A 15,764-nucleotide genomic window follows, 5' to 3' on the forward strand; every position below is an offset into this window, starting at 1 on the left:
CTTGATGGTCCCAAGGTGTGGCCATGCTTAGATCCATCCTGAGCTCCAAGAGTGGTTCAGTCTGAGCTCAGGGGCTGTAGAAGCCAAGCCTTAATGTGCTGGGGACCTTTCATTGACATTGACACAAGGATGATTTGTCTGTGTGAAAAGCTGACCCCTGTGTGCTGGCACTGTGCAGCAGGACTGACCCCCGGCCCCAAGGGATTTCTCCTGCCGAAGGAGGCAGAGTCTACAGGCAAGGTGAGATCTGAGAAAGTACAGACCATTCCTGTCCTCTGAATGCTCACTTCTTATGTAGCAACAAAGCAGTGTCCAAAATGCTGTCCTGCTAATTTTGGTGCTTTGTCCTGCATCCTGTATGGGTGTAACCACTGGCTGTGGCTGCTTCATCAACGCTCCTGTTAAATCAAGCTTCAGGAAAACATCATTTATTGGAAGAATGATGGCACTTCCATAGCCTGCTAGATCATGGTGGCAAACAAACACTGTGGTCACTGGCTTCCTGCAGGGTTCAGCAGAGGCTCTTTACTGTTTGTTCTGGCCTCCTTTACCAGGCAGAGACCTGCTTCATGGCTTCTCCTAGCTGAACTTCAAGCAGCAGCTGAGGTCAGCTTCTCAGTAGTGGTGCAGCTTCAGCCCTTGTTTGGGTCCTGCCCCTTTTGAGATGATGATGCTGTCTGGGTTTCCTGGCAGGTATTGCTGCTCGGCAGCCACTCAGTGCTTTCATCTTGTTTTTCCTCAGCTGTCAGCTCCCACAGCATGAGACTGTTTTCTGCCCTGTTTGTTTTAGTTTCTCAGTGATTTGTTGCCTCTCCCTTATCCCCTGCACAAGGTGCTGGGCTGATGTCCTGACTGGGCTTCTGAGGTTGCAGAGTGACTTAGAGCAGTCTGCTTTTGGAGGGGGAAAAAAGCTTACTGGGGATGCAGGCAGATGAGGAGGGGTTACCTTGCCTTTTGGGCAGGTTAGGAAGGGGCTGCCTAGTTGAGGGGCTCCTCATGGAACACAACCTGGCTGTGCTGGGTTTGAAGCTCTGAGTGGAGTGAGTTCAGTCCCAGGAAGGGATGAGCTAGAAACACAGGCTGCTCTTTGGTGCTGAGAGCATCTCAAACTGGTGGAAAGTCAGAGGTGAGCTACTGATGGAGGAAAGAGCCAAAGATGATGCTTCTCTGTGTCTCACTGTGGCTCAGATGAATTTGCTGCCTGACAACAGAGAAGAAGAGGTAGCACGTCACTGCTGGTGGTGTGCAACCACAGGAAAGGTCTTAAATCTGCAGGGAACAAAGGGTCTCTGAGTTCTTCTTGAACAAGATTTTCAGAGAATCAGCTTCAGGAGTGTCTGAAGTGGCTATAAACAGACCAAACAAACAGCAACAAGGCAAATGGTAATGACTGCAGTCTCCTGAAGGGGGACGTGGGCGATGTAGCTCATCTGCAGACTGCTGTGTAATCCCTCAGCTGCCTTACTGCCTCCAGCCTGGGAGATGGCAAATGATGTTTGAATTTTTATATAGGCGGTGGTGGCCCCAGGTGTTGTGGAGGAAGATGTCGAGGTCACAGCAGATAATTTTTGTGAAAACATCAGTTCAGCTCAGAAGTTGCAGAAGCTGATTCTGTGCCTGTGTGTGAGAAGAACACACAGGCACAGAATTGCACACACTTGCCTGGAAGTGTTTGAGCCCTTAACTTGATTCAGAGCTCTGCAATGCAGTTACAGCAGGAAACAAGGAAGGGTTGGAAGTCTGAGCTGATGGGGCCATGGATCACTCTGTCTGAGAAGGGCTTACAGGAGAGGCTTTGACTGACAGATGTCTGACAGACTAATGGCTTGGTTCCTTGTTATGTCAAAGCAAACTTGCAGGAGAGGATTGTTGCATTAGTGTGGATATAAAATCTCTTGTGAAGATGTCATCTGAAATATCCAGGTGTTGGCATAGCAGTGTGTTGATTAAGCTCTGGTTGTGTTTGTGGCTCATGTACAGGCAGCTGCATGAAAACCAGAGGGGCTGATCTGAGAGTTGATAAGAGGTGGCTGTAAGTACATGTCATGGTGATCCCAAGCACTACCCTACCCAGCTGAAAAAGACTGTCATTCTGACAAACAGTTGTGTTCTTGCACGAGGCAACTTTATGGGAGCAGTGACCTGGCCATAATTTCCTAGGTTTTGCGGGGGAGGAGAGAGAACAAAAGTTTTGTGGTCATTCAAGTGCTCCCTTGCCATATGCTGGCTCAGTCTGTTACATAAAGTGTGTGAACCTCTTGGAAATATGCCAGAGCAGGCAAATGTATGTCTTAAAATCAATCCCTGGGTTGAGGCCGTGTGCTGTAGTTTGTGGGTATCTGGAGGAGCTCATCAGGAGGGGCTGGGCTCCAGCTGCAGCTCTCCCTCCTTTTCAGCAGCAGCTGGGGAAGAGGCCCTGCAGAGCCTTGCAGAGCCTTGCAGCCTTATCGACCTGCAGCGTGTGGCATCTCTGGCAGCTGCCCCTGCCACGGTGCTGCTCCTGCTGCCAGAGGTCAACTCCAGCTGAGTCCAGGCTTGTGTGAGGAGCCTGAGCTTTTGGAGAGCTCGGGGCTTGCTCAGCAGTGAGGCCATTTATTAGTCACCGTGCTACTGGGACAGCTCTTCTGGCAGCAGGTTTGTGAAACCACGGGATTCGTTTGCTCTCATCTGAGAAGCTTGACATGTGAATAGTTCTATTAAAAGCTCCCAAACCCTCTTGGCTGAAGCTTGGTGACTAGCCCAGCAGCTGGAGGAGGACAGGCTAGTGTAAAGCACTGATACACCGTGGGATGCACTGAGTCAGGGTTCATAAATCCGGTCCAATTTTTGGAAAATATGTTCCGTTTTGTCTGCTTGGATGCTAAAGGATTCAGAAAAGTTTAGTTCTGCAGTTTGTGGCTGGCCTTCCTTGTAAAAATGAATTCCAAGTGTTATATAAACATGGCCCTTATTCCAGTTGCAACATAATGTGCTGGCTCTTGTGCTGTGGAGTTGGGGGCACAACCCCTTCATGGAGCAGGGCAAAATGTTCCGGCCAAGCAGCTCATGGGAGCTTGCTCAGAGCTGTTGGAGAGCCTGCAAGGCACAACGAGCAGCCTGTGTGCCTCTGGTCTAGATACAGTGCAGCTCTACTTCCAGGAAGCACAGCAAACTCCTTTTTGTGTCACTGAGTCTGTAGCATCTAGTGACATGATAGCAAAGGAGCTGCTTGCAACCTCAAAAGCAGAGTTTCAGGTTGTGATGACAACAAAACAAACCAATGGTGCTGGACTTGAGGAAACAAGCTTTGGCAGCTTCCCTACCCAAGGCAGATCTGGGAGGATGTGCCATAGCTGCTTCCTCTCCAAAGTCCTGGATACTGCAAAACAACATCACATGCCTTTTTGGGCAGACTTAGCTTCCATTAGAGCTCTGCACAACTACTGGGAACTGCAAGTAGGAGGTATATGAATGCAACTACTGCAGTTCCCTGTGCTTTCCCTTGCAATCTGACCTTATGGGTGTAATACTCTTACCAGGACCTTTTCTCTCATATTCATTGAACATATTAACTGATCAATTTTGTTCCATGTTTTCTCCAGTTTCTACTAAAAGCAAACTAGTAAAGTCCTGATCTGTCAGAAACTTATTTTCCACTCAGACTCTGATGCTCATCATTCAAGAGCTTTAAAAAGTGGGACAAAAACTCATTAAGATGTAGTTTAGGATTCATAGAATTATTGAATGGTTTGGGTTGAAGGGATCTTAAAGATCATCTTGTTCCAAACCTTCCACAGGCAGGGACACCTTCCACTATACCAGATTGCTCCAAGCTCCATCCAACCTGGCCTTGAGCACCTGACAAACTGAGTGGTATTTAAGTCTCTGGCCTTTATTTTCCTTCCCTATAAACTCCAGCTGTTTCCTGTAACACTGAGCAGTGGGAACATCTTTGTAACTATGGAGTGCTGGGTCAAAACCAATTTTACTAGAACTCCTTGGAAATACCCAGAAGAGTCAGTTGGCTTGGAAGCTGTTTGACCCCTGATCCCTTGGGCTGAGAACAGTATCAAGCTGTACAAGCTCAGGTTGAGCCTGTGGAGGAGCTCTCCAGCTCTCCATGGCTGGATGTAATGTCAAAAGGTCAAACTCCTCAAAGCAGGCTGAGTGCTTGCTCTGACCTCAGTGCTGTGCATGCTTGTGCCATAATGCTGAGGACTTGTGTGGCTCAGTGGAAGTGAAAGGCAGCCTCAGTAATGCTGCTTCAGAAAAACCGGGGAGAAATGTCTTCTTTTGTTTTCTCTGGATGGTGAGTTCACATCTGGTTTGACTCAACTCTTCCAGCTCCTCTCCTTACCCCACAAAGGTCTTGAATCCCTGGGAGGATGCTTGCTTGCCTAACTGGCCCTCTGAGGTGAAGCTGAAGGGAGATGAACATTGTGTACCAATGCAGCTAGCAGAGCTTTGAGGAGTAGGATTGTGTGACGTTCCTTACTTCTGGATTCAGTTTTTCCACAGAGACACTTAAATGCTTTTGGCTCAAGCAGTGCTTTTATCTTGACAGAACTCAGCATGTTGTGGTTGCTTGTTGGCCAGGACTGCAGCTTGGTTGGGCACCTGACCTGCAAGCAGGGGTAAGAGAGGAAACAAAGGTTTCCTCTGCTTGGAACTGGAGAAGGGGAAGACTTCTGAGCATGTTCTTCCATCCTGGGCAGGGATTGCCTGCCCTGTGAGGTGGATTTAAATGGCCTTAATCTTCACAAGCCCCTCTCTACCTATTAATGCTTGACTTTTATTTACCAGCACAATTAGCTGGGCTGCTTTGATAATTGACCAAGTAAGACCAAGATGGTTTATAATTTCCAAGTTACTGTTTCTGTCTTTTTGGTTTTGAAAGCTTTACAAATGTCTACACATCACTAGTATCTGGGGAGACTTGCTGTGAGGAGCCTGCACCCAGAGCCCTTTTGGCTAGATGGAGTGCTTAAGTTATTTGGTTTTTTTCTCCCCCTGGATTTCTAGCAAGTACCTCCTAGAAAATCAGTAAGCTTCCACCTTGACCTAGCAGAGTGAGCTGCTGGCACCAGTGTGTGTGCTCAGTTACACAGATGGTGTCACAGATTTCTCTTTAAGATGAGGCAAGGCTGATATGGTGAAACATTGATCTTTTCCTGCATTTGGGTTGTCCATGATAAAACTGAGAACAAATATGACCTAACACATGGGATTTGTCTAGGTGATCTTTCAGAGAAGAGAGTGCCTGAGAAGTGCTGAGCAGCATTCTTGGCTATGCTAAAAAAACCCCAAAAAAAACTCAACCAAATCCAGTCCAAAACCCTCTAGAGTGTAATTTTTCTTTTGTTTTCAGACTTGAAGCTGCACCTCCAGAGCACAGACTATGGGAACTTCCTGGCCAACGAGGCGTCCCCGCTCACCGTGTCCGTCATTGACGACAAGCTGAAGGAGAAGATGGTGGTGGAGTTCCGTCACATGAGGAACCACGCCTACGAGCCCCTGGCAAGTTTTCTGGACTTCATCACGTGAGTACCAGCTGCTCATGAGCAGCATTTTGAAATGCTGCTGTTCTTCCAGACTTGAGAGCTCTCAGACCACCTTTCTACTCTCAGCCCTGTGCCTGCTGTGTTTTATGCAGCTTCTTGAGTGAAATGGGTGTGATTGTATCAGGAGGTGTCAAAGCAGCAGCATTGTATCTCTGTGTTATTAAAGGCTTCTGTTCCCAGGGAGCATGTGCTCCATTGGTGCAGCTGCTTGGCTGCCTTCCATTGCAGCACTGATTCAGTCTCTTAGAGGTACCATTTATCTTTGTCCCTTTTGTTAAATGTTCTTGGTTTTTTAAAACTGTGGTCTTACTGCAAAACATAGGTACGCCGTGTGTGTGCATTACAGGAGTAATGCTAGTTCTGAGCCACTGACAGCCTTCATCAGGGCTGATGTGATTCTGCTGTCCCATCCCAGGGGCTCTGGCCCCACACAAACTGGTTCAGGGAGTTGAGCTGGCCAGAAATTGAACAACTTTTCCCTTTTGAGGTTGACCTTTGACTGGTTTGTTTTTCTTGGACAGCTCAGTGGGATCCAGCAAATGCCAGCACTAGGGGAAGGCAGGACCTGAAATGAGCAGCAGGGAAACAGAGGGCTGCAGCAGCCTCAGCACGTCTCTGTCAGTTGGTGGAAACACACGGGGCTTCCACAGCAGGTTCAGCTGATGTGAAAAGCTTGAAATAGCCCAGCAGTCTCAAGGTATCTTCTCCCAGAGGTTTTGTACAACTCTGCTTCCCAGTGTGCTGCTCTGGTTTGTTCAGTAACAAAATGGAATTGTGGCAGAGGGATGCTAGTTGTTCTAGCTTGCATCTGAAACATGGAAGTAAAATTGACTTTTTTCCTTCCTTAGTCTATATTCCTGTAAGCTCTAATTTAGCTTGCACACTACACAGCCAAAGGTCTCCTCTAACCACCAAGGAGATGCCTCAAGGACAAAAGTGAGTTTCTGGTTCAGTAGAATGTGACTTCAACTTACATTTGTGAGAAGGAGATCATACTCTGATCTCAAGTGTGATAGTTAATGTATCACCTCTGGTACAGTGAGCCTGGGCTCATCACAAGTGCTCTGGCAAGTGATATTTCATCATGCATTTTGGCAGTTGTCTGTTATCCTGCTTACCAGCTACAAGTTTTTGAATGGTGCAGGCTGATGTAGAAGATCTTTGTGGTTAATGGAAAAATTTTAATTTTTCATCTATCTGTGACATCTGCATTTGCAAATATTGAGTAAACACCTGTCTCTCTGCCACCTGCCTTTGTGTTCACTCCTTTCTGTCTGGTTGCTACTGCTATCTCACTTTCTAACCCAGTGGCTCATATCTATTATTTTCTGTGTCAGTGTGTTAAAGCTGTCTCCTAAGCATTTCCTGTTTTCTAAGAAATAGTTTTTACTTAAAAGCTTGTCAGTAAAATTTCTGGAGTTTTCATGTTTGGACCTAAACATGGAGCAAAACATTACTTAGCTCCCATTTTGCAGCAGTGTTTCCAATGTATGAAGCAATTTCTAATTCATCATCTTAGCTGTATGAAGCAATCTCTTCTATTCTCTCAAACTTAAGTTAACTCTTAAAACATCTCTTTGCCCATCTTGAATTTTCTGTCAAGACATCAGTGCTGCTTGAGCTTGGCAATATTAGGTGGGTGATCCTCCACTGTTGCTTTTCCTTTGCTGTGTTACAGAATTATGAAAATGTCTCCATGGAATTATGATAATAATCACTAATGCTTCTGTCATATCAGTTTAAAGGCAATGGTTTGGGCAGCACAGCAGTATCTTGCAGGCTTTAAAACTTTGCTGTTGCCTGAGTCTCACTTTAGTAACCAGTGTGTGGCAAACATGAGCTGCATGGTCTCAGACACTTGGTCACACACTGCCTGCCTTGTTAGGGAGGCTATGGATGGCCATGGAAATCCAGTTCCTCTTAACTTCAGTCCTGTTGATCTTTATCCAGTGTCTACATCCACCTTGTGTTTTGCAGAAGACTTCAGACATCTTGTGTAATCAGAAAGGCTGGTTCTTACCAGCTTTTGGAATCACTTTTAAAAACTGGTGTTCTGCCCTCAACTAGATTTAACTTTGATCTTGTTCTGCTCCTGTCATTCTGATTTTGATGAGTTCTCTACAGCAAAACATGATTCTGTGCAGATACCTCTGTCTCTTGCTGCTGCATAATCTCTTTTTGAATATATTGTTTCTGTTCAGCACAGAATGTTCCTTCCTCAAGTTGTCTTCACTCTTATCTCTTATTTTCCTTTTTACCCACAAGATTTGCTTTAATGCCATTGTCTGCAGTGCTGCCTAGAGGAAGGCAAAAGGTGAAGCAGGGGAAGGTTGTTTTAACATATGGAATGTCTGCACTCTTGTAGAGTCTTTTGTGCAAGGAGGTCAAGTGTTCAGTTGGGTTTTGTTGTGGTTCTGCTGCACCACTGATGGAGGGGTCTCCTCTGGGTCTGCACTCAGCACACCAGTGGAATATTGTTGAAGTAGAGAAGGTGTTACCAGCTTTGACTGGTCCAAGGTGGGAGTCACTATCAGGGTATTAGAAACTCTAGTAACTGTAATGACTCTGCAGACAGGTTAAAACAAGATCCAGTGAACCACAAGGAGTTTGGAGAGGGTGCTGCTTTTGCCCAGTGGGTCTTAGTATCTTCTCTTGATAAACCTAGTATTTTGGTGGCAGGCCTAGTAGAAAAGAGGCTTCTTAGGCTGTGACTCCTCAGGCTGCCTTTCAGACTGTGTTCCCTGAAACTGTCCTTGGTTTGGGGCAGGGGACAGAAATTCCAGAGGTTTTGTCTGCTGACAGTGTAAAACTTCCCATGTGTGTCCCAAATAGCTGGAGTGGAGAACAGCTCTCTTTGGAGCTGGTAGCACATACTTGTGCCAGTGGTTTTCATCTAGCTCAGGCATGTATGGAGGCAGCACTGTAAAAATGTTCAGCCAAAGGATGTTGGCAGTGCTGGGGGTTTTGTGCTTGTGCACCCAGAGGTGCTGTGTGATCCTGCCTGCTGGGGGACACTGGAACCAGCCTTTGCCTCTTGATTTTTCATTCTGGGTGCACACACATAGGTAGGGGAGGATTTTGTCTTTCCTTTTGAACATGACTGTTTCCTACTCCATTCTTTCAGGGTAGTTAATGAGACTTGAGCAGGAAGTGATAAGGACTGCTCCTGGTGGACAGCTCAAGGCAATTGAGGCACCAGGTGGTGAGAAGAAGAAATTGTACTCAACTGGATGTATCTGTGTGCTAATAGTATCCAGGCTGAAGTGAAATAAAAAATAGCAGAAAAATGTGGAAAGTTTGAGCAGGGCTGGAAAGCTTGAGTTCACTGAGACCTCTTCTGAGTTGTAAACAGAGATTTTTTAAATTGAGTGGGATTGTAGGAGGTGTGTCTGGCTCAAATTGGAAGGAAATGTTTTGTAGCGTGTCCAGTTCAGCTTTGAAGCTCATTGCTGCTTGGATGTCTTTGCATGTACTTACCTTTTTGGCTTCTCAGGACTCCTGGATAACCTCACACAGGATGGGCCCACTGGGGCCTCTTAACACTCCTTGGTAGTGGCCATGCTGTGCATGGCTGATGCCAGGAGCTGGATCAAGCACTTAAAAAACAATCAAGCTTTCTCCTTCCTGAATGTCCTGCTGAACCTTTGAGGTAGTTTTGAGTGGATCATCGGGTGACTGTTGTGCTTGTTTTTTGAGGATGCTCTGACCTGACTCAGGACACATGGCTGAGATCTGGGGACATGTCTGACTGTGGGAGCTGCTGTGTCCTTGTCTCCTGTGGCCCCAGCACCAGCCTGCCAGGAGCCATGCCGTTTGTCCCCGGTGGAATGATACCGTGTCACTTCACTCGTCTCTTTGAAGCAGCCCGTGCCGTAAGGAGGCCGGGAAGGAAGCAGCAATGGGGGCAGTGCGGGGCTCTGGGGCAGAGGGTGCGCGCTCCGTGCCCGGCTCAGGGAGGGGAGGCCGCGCTGCCGGGTGCTCGCCGGAAGGTGGCACTCCAGCGCCGTCCTTCCTGTCCCCAGGTGCGCAGCCAGCCTGGGTGAGCGTGTTCACCTGGCCAGGTGGGCAGGAGTTCACCTCTGTCCGAGCACAGGAGAAAGGACAGTGTTTAAAAGCACAAGAACAAAACTGACCCCAGAACGCAGCTAGGCAGCAACCCCAAAGTAAAGTCTTTGTTCCCCAAGTCATTTGCTGACACTGATTTTTTTTTTTTTTTTTTTTTTTTTTTTTTTTTTTTTTTTTTGTCCTGTTGTGCTCCTCTCCTGGCACCACACTGACTCTTTCCTGGCTCTGGTTCTCTTCAGGAACTCTTCTGTGGCAAGTGTTGTGTTCTTAGTACCAAAATAAGGGAAATCAGCCAACTTCCTCAATTTGTTTTTTCAAGTGGTGGCTGTAGCTGGCAGCCTCTGCCACTGCAAGCAGAAAGCTCAGCTTGCTGAGCTGCTGCAGTGTCCATAACACACCTGCTAGCTCTGCATCTTGCCACGCAGCTCCCTGCTGGAAGTCTGCTGCTGCTTCCCCATGTCTTTCAGCCAGCCACAGTAGGTTCTGAGTGATAGGCACAAATTGTCTTGTTAACATCTCTGCTCCAACACAAACAATGGACTGTTCAGCTGGGGGAATGCAATGATGTTCTGTAGGGCAGCAACAAACAGGTATTAAGTGTTCTTGAAGCAGCAAAAGCCACTTCCTGAATTCAACAAGCACATATTGACTTGTGGGATGGAAGTGGGTTTTAGGTTCTTCTTAGTGATGTGCTGCCTTGCCTTTCTGTACAGGCTTTGTTCTTTGTGTTAGCCTGACATGGTGCCATGGCCTGTCTCTCCTTCCTTCCAGTGTTCCTGAATATGGTTTAGATAGGAGCAACATAATGATAAAGAATCCTGACTCCAGCCTGATGTAGCCTGTTCAGATTGTCAGCTTTAATCTTTTTCCAGTGGCAGGGAAAAGGGTTTAGTGGGTTTTTTGGGTTGGTTTGTTTGGTTTTTGTTGTGTGTGGGTTTTTTGTTTGGGGTTTGTTTTGGGTTTTTTTTTCCCCTCCCCATTTCTTCAGCAGTCTCTTCCCTGCTCTGGGAGCTCTGGCTTTGCAGCACACCAGTGTCAAGGTCCTGGCAGCTGTTGGGCCCCCTGAGCCCTCACCAAACTGATGGGCAGGGAAGAGTTTGGTCTTGTCTTCAGTGGGGGAGCTGCTGGCAGCTGTGGGCACTGAGTGTGCCATGGGAGTGAGGGCTAGGGGCAAGCTGGGTGTGAATACATCTTCCAAATCTGTGGTCAGGCCTGTCATCTAGAGGACAGACTAGAGCACCTTTTATCTTTATCTTACCAGCCTGCAAGGGCTGGGAACCAGGTTCTTTTTTTGCCCTGAGGATGCAGCTGGGAACTTGGCTTTCAGTATGTTTTTGTGGTCACAAGATGTGTTTTTGATGAGGCTGCATGTACCTTTCCCCCTTGTGTGTGCCTTTTCTTCACTGACACTTCCCTCTGTTACCTTCTCCCTGACCCAGTCCTGCTCTGCCTCCCCCCTGCACTGAATAGATCTAGTTGCTGCTGCACAACTTTGAATTCAATTTGAATTTTGCAGCAGTGGTTTTTCTGGAGCCAAATTTTTCAATGGCTACTTAAGCTGAAGAGCACTAATCTTCTCTGGAATAGGAAGTTGTCTGTCTTCATTCTAAATGTACTGGAGTTTGCATCCTGGCATAACTGTGGAGGTTACAAAATATGACTGCATCCCTTTGAAATCCTTTCCTGCAGAAGGAAAAAACCCTTCAAATGCTTTAGGTGTAGTTCATTGTGACAAGTCCAACAATCTGAAGGATGTTTCCTAATGCTGCTGCCTTTAAAATTACATTGTACTATTTCAGTCAGGTTCCTTGGTGGCAGTGAGGTTAGGAAGCAAAAATTACTGTAGTGGCTGGGGATTCTGCAATAAAAGGTTTAAGAGCCTTTTCTGGCAGAGATTGTTTTGGTAAAGCAGCACAGGTTTCTGACAAACAGCTTCCGTGTTTGCAGGGAGTGCAAAGTTGAACTGATAAGCCAAGTTCTTGGAGGGATTATGCAATATTCAAAATTAGAGGGCATAGCTAATGGTCTGGAAATGATCAGAGATTTGTGTCCTCTGGATGGTGGCATCAGAGCTGCATCTGCTCACCTGCATTCCCAAAGGATGCTGATCTCATGCTGGTTTCCCAGAACCAATGTCTGTGATGATGGACTGGGTTGCATGGTGGTGACTGTGGGGTCATGGTGTGACTTCAGGTGCCCTCATTAGAAAGGGAATTTTTGAAAGGTGTGTTTCACTGTATATTACATTAAAATGCTGCCTTTTTTTTTTTCCTGATGTCTGAAAAACTTTTCATTTGGCCAGTGGATTTGAATGGGAACAACCTAACTTTCTGCTACTGTTCTTCACAGTGTGTTACCACAGTGCCTGGCAAACAGTGAGCAGTGGTAGTGATCAGAAAAGCTAACAAAATGTTACTGGTGGCAGTAAAGATGCTCAAAAAGTGAGTGATGAGCTCCAGATTTCAACCTGTGTGTCACTAAAGGAAGACTTCAGTGAAACTCTGCAGGGTCTGAGAAGGGGCTCTAGCATGCAGGCTCTGGGTGATTAGGTGAGAATTTGTTGCCCCTGGCTATCATCCAAGCTCATGTGGTGTCATCCACAGGCAATGTGTGGACTTCTGTATCTTCTTGGGCTTTGTTTAAAGCTGAGTTTCTGTGGTGAGTCTGCAGTTGGCAGGAGCAGTCCTTGTACTTCCTCCCTGCTCCTTCTTGCAGTCTTTTCCTCAACAGGCTGAGGAGAATGTCTGTTAGAGGCATAAAACAAGAAGGAAAGGGTGTGTATGAGGAGGTTATCAATGCTGCTCAAATAAATTGTGTGACTGCAGCTTTTCCAGAAGAAAACCCATGTGCAGTGCCTTCAGCTGAGCGTGCACTCACTAAGCAATTCTGTTTACATGTAACATGCTTCATTCTTCTACTGAAACCATTCCCAAGGTCTTTCATGCTTGACCTTAGCAGCTTTTGTTTTCCTTTTACCTTTCCATTGATTTGCCTCACCCAATACTCTAGACTGGCAAGTTCAGCCAGAAAAGGTCTGAAGGCCAAGAGCACTGCTTCTGAAGGCTTCCTGGGGGTATCCTGGGTCCTAGTCCCCTCTCCCAGGTCCATTCTGTAAGCTGGTTTGAAGTCTAGCAAACACTTGTGTGGAGCTTTGAATAAGTACCACGATATTTAGAGGTTGAGCTAAATCTTGTGTCTGCCTCCTGTGGTTTACTGCATGTCAGGTGGGATGATGAATTTTCTTGGCTTCTGCTGGCAGCAGGTCTGCATGCACAGAGATGTTCTGCACATTGCTCAGACCACACATTCACTGAGGAGCAGGTAAAGGCTTTTAGCCCTCTAAACTCATTCAGGTTTCTTAGCTACTAGAGACAGTTTGGGGCATAATGTGAACAGTGCAGCCTTTCCTCTTATTTTATATCCATGAAATGTTGTGGGGTTTGTGCTTTACAGGTAAGATAAGAAAAACTTTATGGAAATTTGACTTCTACAGCTGATCCCTGGGAAAGCAGCATGATTACATGGTTTTGGTCAATATTTAAAATTTAATTAGGGCTCAAGTTCTGTTCAACATGGTGCAGGGTGCCAGGGCTCAGCTTTGCAGATCAGCCTTGTGTTTCTCAAAGTTTGAGACATCGAGTTTAGGTAATCAGAGATTCCTGCACCAGGCTGCAAGGTGCTCAAAACATTCCCTGATGTTTCAAGAGGAAACACACATCAGGAACACTCAGTCAAATTCACAAAGCCTTAAAATTAAAAGTATTTCTTGCAGCTTTTTTCTCATTAATCTTCAATGCAGCCAACACTGTATCCCTGCATGTAAGTTAACAGATGATACCAGTGGAAAACTGAGGTCAGTATCCCTAGAGACCTAGACTAGAGGATGGTGAAAATCATGTGGAGATACAGCTAAATTTAGATTAATGCTGAGAACATTCCTGGATACTTGGTTTTGAAAGGCTGCCACAGGCTCTGTAGCACTGTGAAGTTATAACTCTTTGCTCTCAAATGGTCTTGCTGATCTAAGTTTAGCAGAGCACCCACTTCCTGGCTGAGGGCCCTTGGTTTGTGGTGGCAACCATGAAATTCTCAGCTTTCTCTCTGGCAGGTTCATGAGTGTAGCACTTGGGTATGGTTTGTATTGGTGTGACTCTAGGAAGGACAGTGTGCAAAGGTAGGAAAAGATCAGCAAGGACACTTTGAGCAGAGATCATCACACACTGCATCTGCTCCTGCTGTTCCCTGGACTGTCTGAGCTTCAGCTGCACATAGATGAGAGGTTGAACTGCTGCTGATCTGACCTGTTCTAATGTGAGCTGAAAAACTGATTAAAGGATTTGACTCTGTTCACATCCATTGTCTGTTACTCAAACAAGTCTCAGTGAGACACTGAGATCTTCCTGATGTGCAACATTCCTCTCCTTTCCAGATCAGGACATCTGTGCAGTTATTTACTAATGATCTTAAGCTGACCCCACAGATACAAACATCTCAGCTGTTGGCACTATTCTTAGTGTCAGCCACTGCTCTTTTGGGCTTTGAAGTCTGTGTGTTGCTTTCCCCTGTGGCTGCTTAACATTTGGAGCTTGAGAGAGGTGTGACAAGTGGCTCTGTGTACCAGCACAGTATCCAGTGGGATATAGATGGATCTGTGTATTTATGCACAAACCCAAGGAAGCAGCAGCAAAACAGCCTGAAAGTTTTTCCCTAAGTTACTTCTCCCAACACCCCCTGAGTGTGTGAACTGAATGAGCTGCAAGAGGAAGCAGTAGATGCTCAAGTGACTATAGTCAAAACAACTTCATTATCTTTTAAAGCTGTCTCTGGAATTCATGCCGAGTCCAGAGCACTACTCTGATCCCACTGGAAATTTTCCTTTTTCATCCCAAAATAAATTCATGCTTCTATAGTAATCTGAGTAACTGCCCAATGCAGTCACATAGGAACTTTGGCCTTGCTCAGAGTAGTCTGAGTTAATGTCTAATGCTGGTTTTGGAAAGCATTGAAGCTGCCTGAGCAAGGCAATATCTTAACCCATCCCGACAAAACCCCTGCTTTGCACCTCTGCATTGGCCCACTGCTGTCTGTTGGCTGTGACATGGAGGGCTGTCCTCATGATCCCTTGCAGAGCAGCTGTTGGAGCTACAGTTTTGGCTTTACTTTTGGAGGATCCCTGAGAATCTCAGGTCATGCAATATTCCATCATTAGTCATGCTTTGTGACTACTTGCAGTATTGTTAACGGTTTTTTTAGTATCCTGGAACAGAAGGCAATAAAAGACCAACCTATCTGCTGTAGGACAATGATTCTTTATGATTAGATGAGATAAGTAAGTGGAGGAGGGAGAAGCTGTAACTGTTTTGGGGTCACTGCCTTGCAGGGCTCTGCCTGAGTGCCTTGAGGCCAAATTGTAAATGCCCCATATGATGAGTGCTCATGCATTTCATGTGCTCCCATGCTAAAACAACCTTTCTGAATATTCAGTGGGCCACTGAAGTCTTTCTTGCATATCTCATTTATCAGTGTCTGTCTGTACTTAAGTAATGCCAGAAGGAGAAAACATACATTGTCAAAGTACTTGTGTTCTACTCCTGCTTGATTCTGCTCCATAGCTACCCATGGGTGACTGTCAGGATTTAGCTCCTGGGGGCTGGCTCTCCCCTCTTCTCTGTGAGGGTTCTCTGCTGTGTCTGCCTGAGACCATACCTCCCAAAACCAGCAGTGAGAATGGACTCTGGCCTGCTGCTGCTGGAGGGGAGGTTTCCCCCACCAGTGCCTCTCTTTTGGCTTCTCTAGGCATACCCTAGCCTGACTTTGTTCTTGTTATCTGAGTGTCACCCAATGTACATTGTTCTGCAGTGGGAATCACTGGAGGAGCTAAGATAGGGGCTCCAGTTGTCTCAGACTTCAGGAAGCTGTAAATCATTGTCTCTGCCCTGTTGTGGGTGATGCTGAGGATATTTCTATGGTTGCTGACTCTTTTTGGTCCCTTAATAAGTAATTATACTCTCCTGTGAGATGTTGCTAACACTTCTCAGTACTGACTAAAATTGTATTTCTGTGAATGTGAGTTTCTGGAATTTGTGACACCTCTGCTCAGTGAGTGACAGGAAGAGTTATGCCTGGTGTAACTGTGCATGTCAAACTCTGGCTGGTTTT

At 46.3% G+C, this 15,764-nt stretch overlaps 1 protein-coding gene across 1 annotated transcript in view; it reads left to right on the plus strand.

The window, feature by feature from the left end:
* Window positions 1–15,764, plus strand: part of ATP6V0D1 (ATPase H+ transporting V0 subunit d1) — a 33,839-nt gene that overhangs the window by 3,971 nt on the left and 14,104 nt on the right. Inside the window, exon 2 of the mRNA XM_058034143.1 lies at window positions 5,348–5,519. Within this exon, the coding sequence (XP_057890126.1) occupies window positions 5,348–5,519 (172 nt within the window). The remainder of the gene's footprint in view (window positions 1–5,347; window positions 5,520–15,764) is intronic.

This window comes from Melospiza georgiana, chromosome 14 (genome assembly GCF_028018845.1).
Source record: "Melospiza georgiana isolate bMelGeo1 chromosome 14, bMelGeo1.pri, whole genome shotgun sequence".
Lineage (NCBI taxonomy): Eukaryota > Metazoa > Chordata > Aves > Passeriformes > Passerellidae > Melospiza > Melospiza georgiana.